The following is a 19389-nucleotide window of genomic DNA, read 5'->3' as shown; positions in this document are numbered from 1 at the left end:
ACAGTCGCAAATCCAAAATTTCAACATTCTACAGCTAATCATTTTTTAGTTATGCGAGATATATACATACATAAAGACATCATGCCAAAACTAGTCAAAATGGATTCAAGGATAGTCAAAATGGATATTTCCATTTTTTTTAAATCTGAAAACTGAAATTTTTCACGATTACAATACTTTCTTTACTTTGTATAAGGAAGTAAAAAAGAGAAATATACAACCAAGTTAAAATATACATACATAACATTTAAAATTAGAAGAAAAAAAAATCTGATGAAGTGATTCAAAACGTTTCTAAATGTTGCATGTCAGTCAATAAGTTAAATACTAAATCTACTTTTGTAAATATGGACATCAGCAATGTGAAATTCTTACACATAGATGTTAAAGGAGGAAAATCTATTTTCAGCTTTTAATAAATGTTGAAGTTAGACACATTTAAATGACTATAAAACTCACAAATATACAAAAACAGAATTATAGATGAATAAATGTGCTCCTTTACTCTCCATCAAAGGAGTAAAGGACTAGGGAGTTTTAGCATCGTGACAGAGTCTTCTTCTAAGTGTTCAGAAAGTAAAATCGCTTCCGATTTGGATCTCTAGGAGAAGCAACGTGAGAAGTTGTAGTGATCAGCTACTAGAATTGGCTGGGATAGATCATGGGAGTTGAAGTATTGATGAAAATAGTGCGTGACAGATCAGTTAAAGGTGCAAAGAAAGAAGAAAAAACGAAAATATATTAAAAATTATAGATGGTCTGAGAGAAATGATAAATGAGAAATCAAGAAATCAAAAGTTTAACTGGTAACAGAAGAAAATAGAAGAGAATGGAAATGGGCAAGGTGCAAGGGAACTGCTTCCTAGCAAATAAAATTATGACAAAGGACAAAGATAAATCACAGACATTGATTGAACAGTAAAAATATTCTATAGCCTACATCAGCACCACATTGAATAGCAGAAAGAAGTATGTACAGAACCCTCAGAAGTTACCAGTATAAAACAGTAGTACTGTAGAAACGTTATATAGAACAAAAACTACTTCAGTTTCAGATAAAATTTCTATAAATTTACTTTAAATTATGCTATGCTGTAGTATGTTTAAAAATTATTATGTATTTTTTAAATATAAGGTATACTTCATACCAAATTTAAAGTTGTTTATGTATAAAAAAGTAGTATTTTTACTATGTTTTTTTTGCATTTTGGATAATTTACATAAAACGAGCAATATTTCAAAGTTTTTAATTTTTTGTACACTAAACAAAGTATATATGGGAAAAGATATAAGATTACTATATGAGAAATAATTTTATGTTCATTAAAATGTGGAATGTAAAATGGGTGGCAATTGTCGATAATTTTTAAATCTCCTTTAAACTTTCTTATTAGTAATCAACTCATTTGAATAATGTAAGATAATTAGAGAGAAATGAACTGATTATATACTAAAGTTATTCATAACTTAATAAACTTTAGTTTTATCTTTACTTTGAATTAAAAAATAATTGTGGACATGTAGTCTATGAATGCACGTAAAGTATAATGTGGTATTTATGTAACTGAAACTGACTTGCAGTATTCCTACTGTTCATGAATTAAACTGTTTATTCAATGTGTTTACTGTTTATATTTCATACAAAATTATAAAAAAAATCATGTCAAAAGATGAAAAGATAACAATGAAAGAGAGTCAAATTATATGAGTGAAATTTTCTCATTATTATTTTTTGGATAAATTTTCACACTAAATAAATAAGTATATTTCTAAAAATTATAATAACTGAAAAAAATTAAAAAAAGAAAATGTATAAAATTAAGAACATAAATAGGAATTTCTTTGTCATTCTTGGTGAAAGTAAATAAATAAAACAAACAGTCTACATTATTCTTAATTACTGTATTGAAAGTTTTATGTCAAATTCCTTTTTCTAGAGTAGTGGCAATTAATTTAGTAATTTTATTCTGTTTTAGTATTATGAATTTGGACATGAAAGGCAATCTGGAAATCTTACACATAAATGTTAAAGGAGGAATTTAAAGGTCCTATTTGACATAGAAAATTTGGCGGATAAAATTACAGCTGAAAAATTACCAGATCGTAGTCAGGTATCCAACCCAGTCTAGAAGCCAGATTGTTAACCACTCATCCAACTGGCTGGTCAGTTAACTATCTTACATATATATGTATATGTAACAGTTAAATTTAATACCTTTTTTTTTAAGACAAACACACTTTGATTTAATGTATGACCAAAAAATCTGAATGAGTTTGTAGTAACTTAAACAATTATTAACACTCTTAGCGCCATGCCTAAATCAGTAAAACTTCACCCCAGGCCAGACATTTTTAATGCATCAAACAAGACCATTATGTGTGCATCAAAATTATACATGTGGCCGTTTTGACATTGCTAAAAATGTATCAGAGTGATACACATGGCGCTAAGAGTGTTAAACAAAGATTTTCTCAACATATAAAACTGATTATTGTGCATAAAAGTGATGCATACTGTAATATCGCATTAAAACTATATCCATCATATTATTAAATGGAGTATCCATTTTTTTGATTTTCGATTGTATTATAAATGCAAATATAAAAAGAACCCTTTGCTATTAATTAATTAGATAAAATAAAAAATGTATGGGTCTAATGATAAACTGAGTACGGTGGTGAACTGCACTCCTAACAACTTGATGGTTCCAAAACATCTTCAAAATCTCAGGGAGTAGCATCCTGGAAATTGATGGGTGTGAGATGCCAATCGCTGACACACATTAATCAATTGTTCATACACATTATCAAAATTAAACAATTTTTGATAAAATTTCACTTTATGTTGTTAGCATTTATTGGTGGAAAATTATCATACAAGTTGACAGTATTAAAAGAAATAATAAAATAAATAGAGCCGATAAAAAAGTACATAAATATATTTTTTGTTCTGATCAATGTATAGTAGTAATACACTATATAGATCATGTTTTTAAAAGAAAAATTAGAAACATAAAAACAGATGTTATTAAAGTCCAAACTGATTACATGAATATAAATGCTGGAATGTTAAGAAAAATACATTAAGTATAATCAGTTGTTACAAATTAATTCACAATTCAGAAGGCGCTATTATGTCTTCAAAAGGAAATGAATTGTTAAATTAAAAAAAGATGTTTTAACCATTTTATAGAAATGTTTTTATCACCTCAGATCACACATACCAATAATGTATAATAATTTTTCCATGAACTTTGTTTGACTTTATAAAGATGGCTTACATAAATAAATAATGTTGTTTTATGGTCACAGATTTACTTTTTCCATTTCTTTTATTATAATTATGAGAGAACTGTGATTAATTACAGATATATAATAGACTGTCTACATGTTTTTTTATTTCTAGTATATTATGACTGGTTTTGTTTTGAAGCTAAAAACTGTTTCTAAATTTAGTTTAGATCATGATGACATAATGAATTAAATAAAAAAAAGAAATTTCCTTGATAATATGAGAGAAGATAGGTTAGGACTAATATTTACAGATTATAAAAAATTTTACAAAGATCATCCCTAATAAACTTAATATTGCTCCAGTTTGTTGAAAATCTGTACTTAGAACTACTAGTCTTTTTTGACTAGATTATTTCATTTGGGTCAACAGCTACTTTACAATGGTCAGTTATTTTCCTTATTAGTATCACCTGTTACAAGATAATTTATTCAATTAATTAAAAAAACAGTTTAAAAAAGCATCCACTATTAATTTGTCAAGTATTATAATTAACTGGTACAATGAGTGAGGAAGACCTAATATCTATTACTGCAAGGTGAGTAAAAGTCTCAACTAGTTCATTTTTTGAAAGAGGAATCTTTAGGAAATAAGTAATAAAGTAAAAAATAATGAAATCAAATGTCATAAAACTAAAAAGGTAATAGTTTGCTTAATTTGAATATCTGTAGTACTATTATACCTTAGTGAAATATAATTAATTAGTAGTACTGTATCAAGGAGAGTTGCCCTAGGCTAAAAAAGAGCAAATATTGAACTTCAGTTAACTAAAACCTGTTGTGAACCAGTACAGTTACAAATTTTAGAAATAAAAAATAAAGAAGTTACCTCAAAAAAATAATAGTCATTAGCTAATTCCAGCGAGTCTAGTGCCATATCGTATTACAATTATTTGAACACTGAAGTACACTGTTCAACAATCATTACAATTTTTAATAAAAATAGCTTTCTGCAAATAATATTCAGCTGAGTCATTAAAATGATAAGAGAAAAGTTATCTAATATTAAAACTCATTAGTTGAAGTATTTTATAAAATGGCATTAAATGGCATTATAAAAGAAATATTTTCCTTTTTGATATTCATAAACATTATTTGTTATCATTAGAATATTTTCCTCCTAAGAGTTCATTTTGTGAAACTAAATCTATTAATTTGTTCAAGTATTCATGTAACATTAAACGGAAAAAATGATACATAATTACTTTTAATGTAATATCATGAATAAAAATTTTGAAAACAAAAACAAACAAAATTACTCAGCATAAACTATGTTAAGCTGCTGTATATGTACAATTACGTAAAATTTAGTTTCACTAGGGAAAATTATTAAAATAAAATTTAGCCATTGTGATTAAGAAATAAAAAGCTAATACTGATTACATATTCAGAATCGCACACAAATTTATGGGTGAAAGGTACAGGTAGGTCACTTAAAGGACAGGTAGTTGTTAGGGCTTGGTTCTAAATATATGAACTATTATGTTAAATATATAAATGAATAATGTAACTCTGAATAATCTGTCTTACAATTTAGGAATGAAAACAAGTCATCATAATTTTTTTAAGTTGACTGATTAGAAAGATTATTATTGTTCACTTCTCAAAACACAACACTTCTGCTATGCAGTTTAATAAACACAAATTTTTATTTAATAAAAACATATAAATATAAATAAAATATACAAAAGATAACTTTCAAAGGACAATGGCATGTAGAAAAAATCAAAACATTAATTATTTTTCATTTCAATCATCAAAATACAAATAAAAAATAAGATAGACCCACAATTAAAATGATCAAAAAATAGATCATGATCTGAAACAAATTAAGGAGGAATGTAAAAGAAAAAATTGTATAAGCAAATCAAAACTATGACCACAATTGAACACCTTTTAATAATTTAAACAATTCACATATTTCAGTCATATCATCAACTAAAATATTGTGATGTTGTCCAGTAGTTTAAAATTTTACCATAATGCTACATAACATGTTGGCTACAGTATTTTTTTAATGCTTGTAATTTATGTGTTTTACAAGACCCTCACTGTCCAGTATTTTCATTTCCATTGGTGTGTTACAGGTATGTTGTAAGCTTCTGCCTTTCCTAACACTATCTTTGACAGAACTATTTTTGTTACTTAGCAGAGTTATAAACTGTATAATTGTATTTCTTGTTTAAGTTTCAACCATTCCAATCCTACACGTCCCACATCGCACCAAAATGATGGTAAATTTTATACTTTTTTACCAACTACCTTAGGACCTGTACCACACCGAAGATCAGGGAGAAATACAACACCTCACCATAAATGATCGTACACGACATATGTAACTGGTACTGCAGCCATTGTGATAACGTACACATTCACTGAGAATATAATGGACCATTATAGACAGTTATCTAATTAACAAATTGGCACATTACCAGAAATCATGAGAAATCCAATTGTTTACTGGGTATTCAAAGTGCCACTGATACAGAATCTTTAATCTTTTCAGTGGCACTTTGAAATATGTCAATTTATTTTTTATAATAGCCAACCATTCCCTTTGCCACACTTCTCTCAACCAACGTTTCACAAAAACAAAAAAAATGAATATTTTTCTAGAGATAAATTTGCTGATTTTTAGACACTACTACAGTTCTGATCTTGGCTCAGTTGTTCAATTATAGATGAAGTTATTTTATTATTATTTGAATGCTCATGTTATTTACGGAATAGAACTTTTGTTCTTTGGGTCAGATTAATGGTAAAGTGGAGTCTAAGTTTACAAGTGACCTAATGCTTTACTGAACTTTGCTTTATAACTTGTTATAAAGTCATAAAATATCAATAAAAAAATTGTACAAAAAAATTTCTTCTAAAAACCGACTTTGTGAAATAGGTAGTTTGGTAGCACTAGAGCTCATGAGTTTGATTTCTGGCTAAGATCTAGAAAATTTATAACATCAATCACTCTTATAATCACTCAATCTACTATAATTGGCATTACAGAAAGAAAACAAATTCTCTTATAAATGTATACATCTTCATTGATAAATAAATTATGAAATTTGTTAAATTATGGTTAAATTAATATTTCCAGTATTTATTTAAATTTAAACAGAGGTAATGTATGAACAGATCCAGTTTAGAAATATGAGTATTTTGTTAAGACTGCTGCTGCCATCTAGTGATAATGATAATAATTTCTACTGAACAATAACATTCAGTTTTTTTTATTTATTTGAAAGAGCAAGCATCAACAGCTATGGTCATTAGCCTGGTGGAAATTGGTAGTATATGAAAAGATATCAGGCCTGACCAGGATTCGAACCTGTGACCTCCCCACTAAATGCCGAGACGCTACCTACTCAGTAAATTAAAACATTCAGTTTAAATTTATCCAAAAAAAAAAAAAATACTGTTCTCTTTTATATTTTTAATGTTTATTCTGAAATTCTGGTAATGGTGGATTCACCAAAATTGCATTAAGGTAACAATCTTATCAAATTTTAACAACTTCATAAAGGTATATTTTTTGTTTTTAATTTTATTTTCATTAATATACATGATTACCTCGAAGTTAAATGATGAAAGAACCCTAATTCCAAGTAAGATATGAATGAATTATAAAATATTTAAAAGTTAGATGGGTTAGTTTGTTAACTCATGATAAACTATTCAAATTTTGTGTAAACAAAACTGAACATTCAGTTATTTTTTGAATAAGTCCACCATAATGGGTCTACAGGAGCACAGAATTGGGAATGTCTCACAGGCATAATACTAATTGAAAAGTGTAGTTATTTAGTAGTCACTAGGTGAAACTATATTTATTAATGATTTATAATGTAATTTTCTATATGTAATAAAATATAATAAAATAGAAGAAAGAAGACTTTCAAAAAAGACACAAAGTAAAATAAAAAATTATACTTTTCAGTTATTCTTTAAACTATTGACTTTTAATAGTTCATATCAACTTATTACTAATCCTTAATTTTACCCCTTGAAAGGAAAAAAAGGAAATTTATTATTTTTTATTTTTATTACCAGTTTTTTATGAGTTCTATTTTAGAAGAGTTTATTTTATTATTTTGTTTTAGTTAATATAGGTACACCAATAATAAATACAATAACCCTCAAGGAGGATTTCATCATATCTCTGAAAATAGCAAGAAAGCATGTGTTACTGATTTTCTAAGTTAATTACATGATTAACTGCCATGGTAGGTCAATCAGTTGACTACTAAACTTAAAGTCCTGAGATCAATTCCAAGGAAGAGTCTAAATTTATACCAAGATATCCTTCAAAGTCTTCCTAACAATAAAATTGTACACTAAAAAAAATTATTTGTTAAAGTGAAAAAAAAATCTTAATAGAAAAACAAAAGTTTTAAAACTTTTATAACACTTATTTCAAAATAGCCTTTTATCTATATACACATTATGAAAATAAAACAATAAAAAATACTATAAAATTTACCATAGGACTAAGCAGGATCTGTTTGGGTAATAAAAAAATAAAGCATACATCTTTATTCAGTTATTCTTGGCACTGTTGGAAGCAAATATTCATGTTTGTGAGTGAAAAGAAGTGCCGTGTTGAAAGGATATGGTAACATCCCTTTGCCTTGGTTGCAACTGATCTAAGGCCAACCTGAGATGAATATTTGACACCACAGACCACAGGTTTTTAATTTATTCAATTATAAACAGCTAATTGTGAGCAAAATCATAATTATTTTCTTAATTATGTAATTGAAAAAAAAAATTATTAATGAAATAAATGTGTTTGTAGCTATCATTTTGAAGGTCGGTTTGAACATATCAATTTTACAATCAATGGTTATACATAATAGCAATGAAGAGGTGTACAAGGCTAAAAGCTTTTCCTTTTTTGTTGTAATTATACAGAGTGTCCTGGTACGTATTAGTTGAACTTCAGGAACTGATTCAGGACACCAAAATGAACAAAAAAATTCATATCATGTCCTATTTTGCTTTGTTTTCCTTCTGGATGCTATTTTGTGATTTTCAAATAACTTATTTATCAGGAACGGGTAAACCTTTAATTAAAATTGGCACATCTAAGACTAGTATCTTATTCTACAAAACAAAAAATTTTGAAAACGTCACCTTCAAAGGTTTCAAAATGGCGGCCATCTTAATTTTTTAATCTTCGATATATTTGTAATTATTTGCTTGATCAAATTGTTACTTATTACAAAATTCATTAAGCATTTTATTATGAACAAAATGACATCTCATTTGTAAAAATCCATTGACAAACAATCTAGTTATTGCAGATAATTAACCCAGCAGTGATGATTGCACACCATAATGCAAGGTGACAATTTTATTATTATTATTGATAATTTACTATTGTTACAGTTAGTGGAGGAAATAAAAACAGGTAATAAATTACCAGCTTGCATTACGGTGTGCAAGCGTACTGCCTGAACTGTGGAGTGGACCCCGGTTGCACTATGTTAGCGTGTTTCTTTGTGTTTATGTTTATGTTCTTTGTATATTTTTGTTTATATTTTCTGTGTAATTTTTGCTTCTGTTGTACTTGTGTACCGTCCTATGATGTTTTTGCTTTTATTTCGCTGGTGAGAAAAGACGAAAAAAAGAAGAACAGAGAAAGAAGGAAAGAGAAGTGAAATAAAAAAAACACAAAAAAAAGAAAAAGAGACTATGGATCGAAGCACGGCGATGTTTATGGTACAGGAGGCAACCTCCATACCTAGGGTATGCTGGTTCACTCGCATGCAAGAGTGGGTGGGTTGGTGCACCCCGATGATGGCATGGGAGACCCTCTTGGTGTGTGTGGTTGCAGAATGATAGGATAGGGATGGAAAGGGCAGCCCTTCAACAGAGGAGTGCACTGGCTGTCTGGAAGGGAGGTCAGCATATCCTGTTGAGGCTGGAGGGTCCTTGATGGATAAGTCTCTTGATGTGAGACCAGCTAGGAGGGCAGAGACTGCTGCCGTGACACACCTCAGACAGTCGAGTTATGCTTGGTGCGAGGGTCGGCTGTCTCGGGTGTGTTAAAATAAGAAAATGAAAAAAAAAAAGGTTAATTGTCTTCAAGTGAGGTGTCATTTTGTTTAATATAAAATACTTAATAAATTTTGTAATAAGAAAAAATTTGATCACGTAAATAATCACAAAGATACTGAAAATTAAAAAAGTAAGATACCACCATTTTAAAATTTTTGAAGGTGACGTTTTCAAAGTTTTTTATTTTGTAGAATAAGACATTAGTCTTAAGATCTGCCAAATTTAATTACAGTAGGTTTACCCATTCCTGAGAAATAGATTTTTGATTGAAAATCACAGAATGGCGTTCAGAAGGAAAAGAAAGCCAAATAGGATTTTAGTCGTGTGAACTGTTTTGCTCATTTTGGTGTCCTGAATCAGTTCCTGAAGTTCACCTAATATGTCCCGGAACAATCTGTATATAGTTCTCTCCACAAATACTAGTCTAATTATTTTGGAATTTAATCCTGTCAAAGGTTGACAAATCCTGAACAGTGCCCTGTTTATTAAATAAATCCTAATTTACTAAATTATGTACAAATTTTATTAAAGAAGCTATTTCCTGTTTCTTTATATAATAAGTTGATTAGTAATGGCATTACCACAAATTCTAGATGAGTAATAGCTTTATAAAATGGCCAGTTACTTTCTCCTGAACCATAGATTACTACATAATTAACAATTACTATATGAATAATAAAATTAATACATATGCAAACATGATATCATGTTCAAAACATTTACATTTTTATACGAGTAATATGTGTAAAATATGTACTTACTTAAAAATAAATTTAAAAAACCGTTCTTTATTTAATGTATTAAAAAGTAATCCAAATTTCACTGCCATTTATTGACAGGTAAATATATTTCAGAGAAGAAGATTCCTCTGAATCTTTTTTGTTTCTGTTATTACCACTATTTCTACTTTCTGCTCCTTAAGCACCTTATTCAGTTTATCTTCCTTGTCTGATAATCCCCTTACATTTCAAGTGACTAAATTTAAGGTGTCTGTAACCCCACATCTTTTGATATTTTTGACTTTCCAGTTTTATTGAATACCATTAAATCCTGTCCTATTTCCAAGGCTATTGAGTTAGCATTACATGTATTGCGTTATGAATGCTGCACAGGGAAATTAATTTAAAAAATTTTAGGTCTTCTATTTTTTATATCTATAATCTTTTCATGTTTTTAGTAGGTTGATTGAAAACATAAAAGAACTTATTTTGAATTCTGAGGATCAAACATACAAATTGCTCAAAATAAAAAAGGTGAGTCTAGTTAATACAATAACTGAAGATCAAGTTAGACCGGCTATTACAAACATGTTTGAAGACATTGAGTCTACATAATACTATTTTCAGAAACATGGAACATTTACATCAAATTGACACATTACTCCTCCAATAACTATGAGATTATACAAAAAAGAACAGGGAGAAAAATAAAAAACAAAATTCAATTATAGAATTATTCTTTTCAAAGGAAAAATCATTTTTTCCTAAGCTTTTCCTTTTAAGATAGACAAACAATGTTTCACAAATGAAAGACTATATTATTTCGTTGTTTTATACTATTCATTTCAGACATTTTTGTGGTTATGATACAAATAAATAATTTGAAGTTTAAAATCCACCAGTCATAGCAGTTTTCTCTAAGAGTTATGATGTTAATTAAACTACCAGTAATCATAGTGAACGGCTGAATATTTTTATATTAAATGATTAATCCAACATATAAACTTAAGGATTGTGTCTGGGAATATGAACAATTTAATAAATGAAGCTCTAATAATAAAATGAATAATCTATTTTTCTTTCTAATAAAATAAAATCATTTTTAAATCCATGTTTTTACTTTCCTGGCTATAGTGACATACACTGTTATATCAGCTACAGATAAACAGAAAAGAATGCGTATATAGATCGATCAAAATAAATGTAAAAAAATCGTTCAGCTTTTTTTTAGAGTTTTGTAGCTTAAGGAGACATTTAAAAAAAAATCAAAGCCCAGAAAGTCTATTCTTGTCTTGGATGTTTGTGTGTATGAACCTATGTATGCTGGCCTGTATTTATTCTTATAACTATGGACATCATTAACTAATTTTTTAAATTTTAGTAGACAGGTACTACTTTCAGGGGGAAAGAATATACTAAATTTTTGCAAAAATTAGAAAAAGAAAGAGAATGTTGTTTTAACCAAAATAAAATTTCAAATCTTTACTGAAGCATTTTAGCAGAAACTTTTCTTACAAAAGTTGAAGTTTCACTTATCAAGATAAAAAAAATTTATTTGATATTCACCACCTTCCCAAAAAAATAACTTTATATATTTTTCTTTTTTTTGGCTAAATGTTACTTCAGAAAAGGAGTAAATAGGAATTTAAGGAGGAATTTAAAATTTATTTTAGGATTAAATAGGAGTAAAGGAGTAAATAGGAATTTATTTGTATCTCTATTTTCTACATCAATAGGCCTTCAAATAACTAAACAAGTTTTTTCACCCATCTCAATCCATTGGTTTGTGGTAACAAAATACTTTTTTAATTAAAAAAAAAAAATATATTTATTTTAAAATCCATCTTGCAAGTTAATGATTGAATTGAAAAAGTTTTCTGGCACCAGAAAGTTTTTTCATAATTGAATAGCATAACTCAACCAGTGTAGCCGGAAAAGTTATGTTGTTATTCATTGCCGGCTTATTGTTTAGAAATGTTGTTATTTAGTGTTAAAAATTGTGATATCTATTTTTATTCATACTTCACTTATTAAAAAGAATCTTTCCATTAAACTTGGCATTTGTAAAAACCCATCCATACCTTTTCCGTTTCTACAATAAACATAAATTTAAGTACACAGATTAATGTATCTACCTCTTATTATCTTATCTACACAATACAATTGCGTAGAATATTAAGACAATGTTTTCTGTAACTTTATAAATATATTATATATTAAGAATTTAAGATTTACACAATACATTTTTACAATTTATTACTATATAGTAATAGTCACCTTACTATATAGTAATTGTTTCTTTCTATTAAATCCTTCCTTAATAATTGCAATTATTATTTTTATTTAATTTTCATTTTGCAATCTTCTGTTGCCATGGTTATTAAGTATCTGAACAGATTTACTCATTCAATTCTTCATTTTTTTGTCATAAATTCATTGGCTTTTTGTTCCTTATCCTTATTCAATTTGAATATCAAAATGAATTCAACTTATACGATTATTATAATACTATAAAAATCAAATATAAGTATTGATGATCACAAGAGGATTCTTAAAAAATCTTCAAATCAACCACATTCACTGTGTAATTTTTTTTTTAATTTTTAACTGATTTTATCTGAAAAAACTTTTCTGTGAAACCATCAGAGTAATTTTCTCTTCAAATAAAAGAAATGTTGTAAAAACCAGAAAATATGGTCTTGGTTAAAGCTTCAAAATACGTATGAGTCAATTTGAGAATATCTCCTTTTTTGAACTTGGGTGTTACGTACATAAATTGTAAAAATGTATTGTGTAAATCTTAAATTCTTAATATATAATATATTTATAAAGTTACAGAAAACATTGTCTTAATATTCTACGCTAAGGTGACCAATTTTTTAAATTATTGAAGAAACAACTTGTAAAGTGCACTTTTTTGTATAATTGTGAAACATGTACTGTAAAACAAAGGAAAAAAGTAAGGCTAGAATAATATAAAATGTGGGCTTAGTAGAGTTTGGGGAAAATTAAATTGGTAAATGAAAAACAAATTAAATTAAATGAATAGAAATTTAATCATAATTCAGAATATGAAACCCAACTGACTGGGTCATATTATAAAAGTAGAAGAATTGATTAAAATAGTGCTTAAAAGGATCAATAAAAGGTGCAAGAAGAGAGGCTGGGAAAGAATAAAAATTGTATGATGACCTAATAGGAAATGGGAACTATCAGAATTTCAGAAGTTTAGATGGGATTAAAGGAGTATGTAGATGTACTTGTTGCAAGAGACTTGCCATATGGAAGACAACCATAAGATGATGAACATTAGGAAATAATTATTTTGTTCACAAAAATTTATTGCTAAAGTTAAAAATAAGTGTAAGTATGTAGTACTAACTTAAAAATATACTTATTAAAACTGTATGAACCAATTTGGTTTTCAAATCTTGGAATTTTACCCCTTGAACCAGCATTGAAATGAAAAAACAGATTATTAGAACAGTAACCTGATTTAGTTTTTAGAAATTTATTTTTAATTATTGCAATATTCATTGGTAGTGATTTATGTACTTTTTTTGTATTGTTTGTTTTTCCTGTTTTCTTAGTTCTGAGGGTAAAGCAGGAGTGACTAGCAAGTTTATTTTTTGGCAGAAGGACATGGTTCAAAAAAATAAATAATAAATTAAACAAAATTTATACGTTAAAGTTAACCCAATACAAAAAAAAAAACCTCCAGACAGCCTCAGAGATTTTTGAATGTATTTTTAATTTTTATCATATCTTCCCTCATCTATTCTTATATTTATGAAGATGCAGATTTCTCTCCTTTTTTGTTTCTTGCAAACAGCATCTTCTTTTCACGCAGGTGGTGATTTTATTTAGTAACTTTACTCATATTTTAGATAGAAATAAAAAAATATAAAAAGGAATTTAAAAAAATTAAAATAAAACTGGTTTCAAAAAGTGCACAGAAAATTTTAATTGTTTTTTAATTTTAACTTTGTAAGTAATTAATAAATTAAGGATTAAAATGTTCTTTAAAAAGTCAAAATTATTTTAAAAAACTAACAGTATTTTTTATACTTAAGTTCACTTATCTGAAGTTTGTTTTATATTTTTTTAAAGTTTTTTGTTAGTATTATTTAAAATTAATTTTACATTATAAGTAAAGATGTGACATTTAAGTAAAACGATTCAATAAAATATCTAACAATTGAGGTGGTTATATGTGAATGGAATTATCATCAAGATCAATCAGATGTTGTTACTATGGATGTCAATACTGCTCAAGACCCAAGTTCAATTAAAAAAAATTACACAGTTTACTTTTAATTTGATTTTAACTATGATGTTAGAATTAATCATAAATATCCTTTGATTGGTGATTAATTTAATGATGCTGTCTCATGAATAGACAACTTGAGACACTTCTATTTCAAGAACAGTATATAATTGGATTTTCAGCCTGTTATAAAAAAAAATATTACGAGACGCAAAAAAATAAAATTAGATGGAATAAAACATGAAGGAAATTATATCTGACTGTTTCAATATACTTGTAGATAAAAATTTTGGAGGGAAAAGCTACTGCACAATATAAATTATTTATCGTTTTTTTATGAAATAAGTAGTAAACATTTATTAAAATTTAAATTAAAATAAGATAAATAATGCATTGCTTTAAAAGTAGATCTTTTTTCCAGTATACGGAACTTATTATTAGAAAAATGTAATATAAATAATTATTTTTATGAATTTTATATTTTAAAAGACAAAGCTATAATGTAAGAGTTGATATATGCACTTGAAAAGGAATGGATTTACATAAGTGCAAGGTAGTCAACTAAATGGCATTGGCCTTATTATGACTAACAACTAACTAACTAACCAGCCGACAGACTGATAGAACTGTCAGAATCAGGAGAGTTAGTCGGTAGTGAAGTAAAAGCAAGCATGCAATAGCAAAAAATCAACAAGCTGAACAAATAATTGAACAAAACAATCAATCCCTTCCTTCATGGTTATGGTGTATCATAATATATATAAACTTACCTGACCAGCCCCTCCAAACATAATATACAAAATAATATACAAGAGTCCAAGAACGACAAACACTATCATCACAAGACTTTAAGCCTGATATTTTAAAAATTAATGAATAAACATTTTTTTATAATTTATCATTTAATGATGAATACTGAGTAAAATGTTTTAAACGATTTGAATTTAATATAACATGTTTTTACTTATCTATAAATATATAAATATAAACTGTTATACTAATAATGCACTGAAACACTTCCTGCCTTCACTAGGTACTAACAGATACTACTACAATATCAGTCTACCATCCTTTCTTAACTTTCTCCCCACTCTCAACCTTAACAGTACACTTATCACATACTTGTAACTTAAATTATGACGTCACTATTTATTACATGCTACAAACTACCTGTTCCTTTTTTTCTATAAAATTAATAATACACTCTAACCTCAAATTAATGTCTTGTTGTTTATTCAACTTTAATATTAAAAATAAATATGCATGAGTACATATTTAATTATTTCTGATAAAATAAAAAAATTAAAATTACAGATACTACTAATCAGTAATTAATTGTAAAAATTATGTATTAAAAAAACACAATTCAAAGAATTATAACTTGCATTTAGACAAATAGTGGGTTTTTTTTAATAATTAACATTTAATTAAAGTAAATTTATTATTGACTATATATATATATAAAGAGTTGGGAAAACGGTTTCTTCGAATTTTAATGCAAACGTAAAACGAGGTTTTTTTATTTTAAGAAGGTTTTTTAAACCAAATGTTCCGTTTTGTTTGACCACCGGCCAGTCTCTCAATTTCCGACTGGTCACCAAAGATGTGTGGGGGTATGGTGTTGACGAGATGAAGACAAGACAACACCTTTCTAATCGAGCAATTCTGATGGTTTTATTTTGATCACTGACGTAATCTTAACAGTTGTTGACAATACAAGTTAGAATCGATCATTTGATTGGGCGGCTGCAGTCATAGTGAACAATTCTTTTCCGATTCGACCACACACACAGCATCACTTTTTTGAACACAAACCTGATTTTTCCACCGATTGCGGAGGTTCATTTCGCTTCGACCAGAATTTTTTCCGTACATTATTGTCGTATTATATGTGATCCATTTTTAATCGCCCGTAAGCATTCAAAAAATGGTTCGATTTCGTTCTGTTTTAGTAACGATATGTAAATGGAAATTCGAATCATTACATTTTTCATTCTGAAATCATGTGGCAACCAAACATCGAGCTATTTTTATCCAACCTTTTTCAAACGGTTTTGTGGTCAATGTTTAGTTCGTTACTGATTTCATGACTGCTAATATGTCAGTCGGTCTTGCTCAACTTTTTCCATCATTTCATTGACTTATTCAGTCTCATCGGAGGACCAAACTTTTTCAGTCATCGACCGATGTCTAAAATCACTGACAGCAAAATTTCTAGATTGAAAAAGATTGAACCAGCTTTGTACCACAAGTATTGATACCGCATCATGACCATAAACGTCACAAATATTTTTAGCCTGTGCTTTTTTTTAGCCAAATATTTTTATTCTGTGTTTAACTTCTATTTTTAATACAATACGCACTGTTTTTTTAAAAATGTAATGCAATGTATTATTATATAATTAAGAATTATTTAAGTCTTCTGAAAAGCAGTTTCCGATTATTTAATTCTAATTTATTGAAGATTTCTAATGTAAAAATTACCGTGTCACAGATTTACAGTGAAATACAGGCTTAAATCGAAATGAAATCGTAAAAAAAATAATGAAGTTCATAAAAATCATAAGTACAGATTATTTGTGTAAATAATTTTTAATTTGGCACCGCATTTAATAAGATGCCTAAAAGTTTTTTGTATAATGGATATACTATTATTATAAAATACTATCTATCTACATGACTACCAATAGTGTATCTACATGAGAAGCATATTTTTATTGTTTCATCTGAATTCATAGTTAGATGGTTTGCAATTCGTCTGAAAAACGATTTTTTTTGAATTGATAAACAATTGTTGTTAATAGCGGTAAAATTTTTACTTCCATCAAATGTACGATATAAAGACACTATTCTCTCTTTTAATATTAAACAATATGTTCTATGTTGAATAAACAGTCAAAACATCGTCCGACATCTATAAATTATGTTTTCTAATGTATGTTGGAAATGTAATAAAATATTCAGGTAATATTTGAACAGTACAAGCCAATAGGCTTTATTTATTTTTTCTCCCAATCTTTAATCGTTGTTTCACCCATTCCAATATCAATTTTTAAATTTTCTTTACCGACTCGTTTTTATTTAGTTTTTCTAATTCTCCCGACTTTTTATTTATTTAATGAAGACACAACCGCTTTATGTTCCTCGCACTTAATTACAATTCAAAATTTATTCATAATACCATATAAGAAAAACCGATGCATTATATAGTTATGCTGATGCACAAACAAAAAACAATGAAATTCGTCATAAAAAGATAAAATAAAAGAAAGTAAGTTTCTAAACAGACGAGACGGCAATATATTTCCACATCGACGGTGATAATACAACTGAAGGGAAATAAAGAATAGTAATAAAAAGCTGTTTACAAAATGAAAGTATTCAGTGTATTTATTAACAAAATTGTTTTCAGTAAACTAAAGTAAGTAAAACTGTTAGAATATTTCGTTATCTCATTTTATTACGTCATAAGCAAGAGGGCCGGATTAAACCGGTACAAACTGTTTATAATCAACATGTTTATTCTTATACACAAAAAAAACTGTTAAAAAAAAAATAAAAAATAATAAAACAAAAGTTGGTAAAGAGTTGGATAAGTTTCCTGGTAAACGAGGAGGAAATTTAAGTGGAACATTAAAGTACGTAAGTATGCAAGTAAAGAATTATGTAAAACAAATTATTCTACTCTTAGCGTAAACTTTTGAGATACGGTACCCATGGTAACCTTTCTTCCCACCTCTTTGACTAATTTTAACCAAAATTAATAGATCAGTGAACCGTATTCAGAAACTATCGTACAACATTTCATAAAAGTCGGTTAATTCAATCAGAATACATCGAGAAAAAGATAACCGATGAATAAATCAGAACAAAATTAGGCTTATTATCTCCGACCCCTGAATTAAATTTCCTAAATACATAACCAATGTGACAGATGTAATGGAACACATCTAATTACTACAAGAATGTGACTTTTAGCCCAGAAAATACAAAAAAGCTGTTTTTTAAACTCCCAAATTTATTTTGAGGGTTTGAATAAAACCAAAAACCATCAGAAAGTATCTTAGCTGTCTAAGGAGTATTAAATTATTTGAACAAATTTCCTACCCTTTGAGTAAACGTTTTATAGATAACATCATAAGGTCGGCGTCTCAATGCCCCCTTTACCAAACGTGACCAAAAGCAAACGGCATCACTGTCCAATATACTAAATCGTGTCAAATTTTATCCAAATCGGCCCGATACACAGTAGTCTGGAAATTTCAAGCAAAATACAGGGCACAACAAACATACATACATACGGACTTACGCACATCTGGAATTTTTCAATACTAACTTCTGTTTTTTTTCTTATTTTTTTAGAAGGGATCATGAAACGTTAAGATATATAAAAACCCGGGCACGTCTTGGCCCTTTGAGGCTCGAGCTAACTTTGCCCGAAATCATTTAAGTGTTTCCTCATAAAACACTCTCAAACAAAAACAACCATCAGTTCCAAAATTTCCCTCATGATCTCATTAATGATCAATATAATACAAAATAGCCCATGAACTCCAACAAACAACTAAATCATATATGCGCTCACACTGAGGCAGGCATATATCTGAGTTTATCTCCTACTCAGGCGCTGTAACAGTATAGTTTTCTCACCCGCGTCTAAAACACTTCTTCCAACTTGCGCAAATATGCTTAGAAAACTGAAACAGTAAAAGCTAGATTTTCATATAACCGAGATCTGGTTGATCGAGAATGTACGAGATGCATGCAACAGTTAACCTACTAGCGAGATGCATTCAACCTACTAGCACATTTTGAATCGTGAAAATCAGATGAACGGTTGCGGATACATGGTACGAGCACACCATTGCACCCCTCTAATAACAGTGCCCACATGGTCGAAAAAACTTTGTCCTAACTGATACCAAACTACTACAAAAAAATCAGCCCCAAAAACTGAGATCTCAACTCTGACGGCAAACTGAGGGATTTTACTATAAGATGAATACGAGTGCATTATAATTGTACATTACGATCCCGACTGCAGTACTGTTTTTA

At 28.2% G+C, this 19389-nt stretch overlaps 1 protein-coding gene across 5 annotated transcripts in view; it reads right to left on the bottom strand.

Moving 5' to 3' along the window:
- The window catches only part of LOC142323713 (uncharacterized), a 359124-nt gene that overhangs the window by 24942 nt on the left and 314793 nt on the right, over positions 1-19389 (bottom strand). The window contains exon 1 of one of the 5 annotated variants that reach the window (XM_075363840.1): positions 15105-15352. The exons of 3 other annotated variants lie outside the window; for them this stretch is intronic. In XM_075363840.1, coding sequence (XP_075219955.1) covers positions 15105-15173 — 69 coding nt within the window. In that variant the 5' untranslated portion in view covers positions 15174-15352. Of the gene's footprint in view, positions 1-4120; positions 4196-15104; positions 15353-19389 lie in introns of those variants that run through there. One more of the 5 variants, XM_075363842.1, reaches the window with a different exon arrangement.

This window comes from Lycorma delicatula, chromosome 4 (assembly GCF_047948215.1).
Source record: "Lycorma delicatula isolate Av1 chromosome 4, ASM4794821v1, whole genome shotgun sequence".
Taxonomy (NCBI): domain Eukaryota; kingdom Metazoa; phylum Arthropoda; class Insecta; order Hemiptera; family Fulgoridae; genus Lycorma; species Lycorma delicatula.
This window is presented reverse-complemented; position numbering and strand designations above follow the sequence as displayed.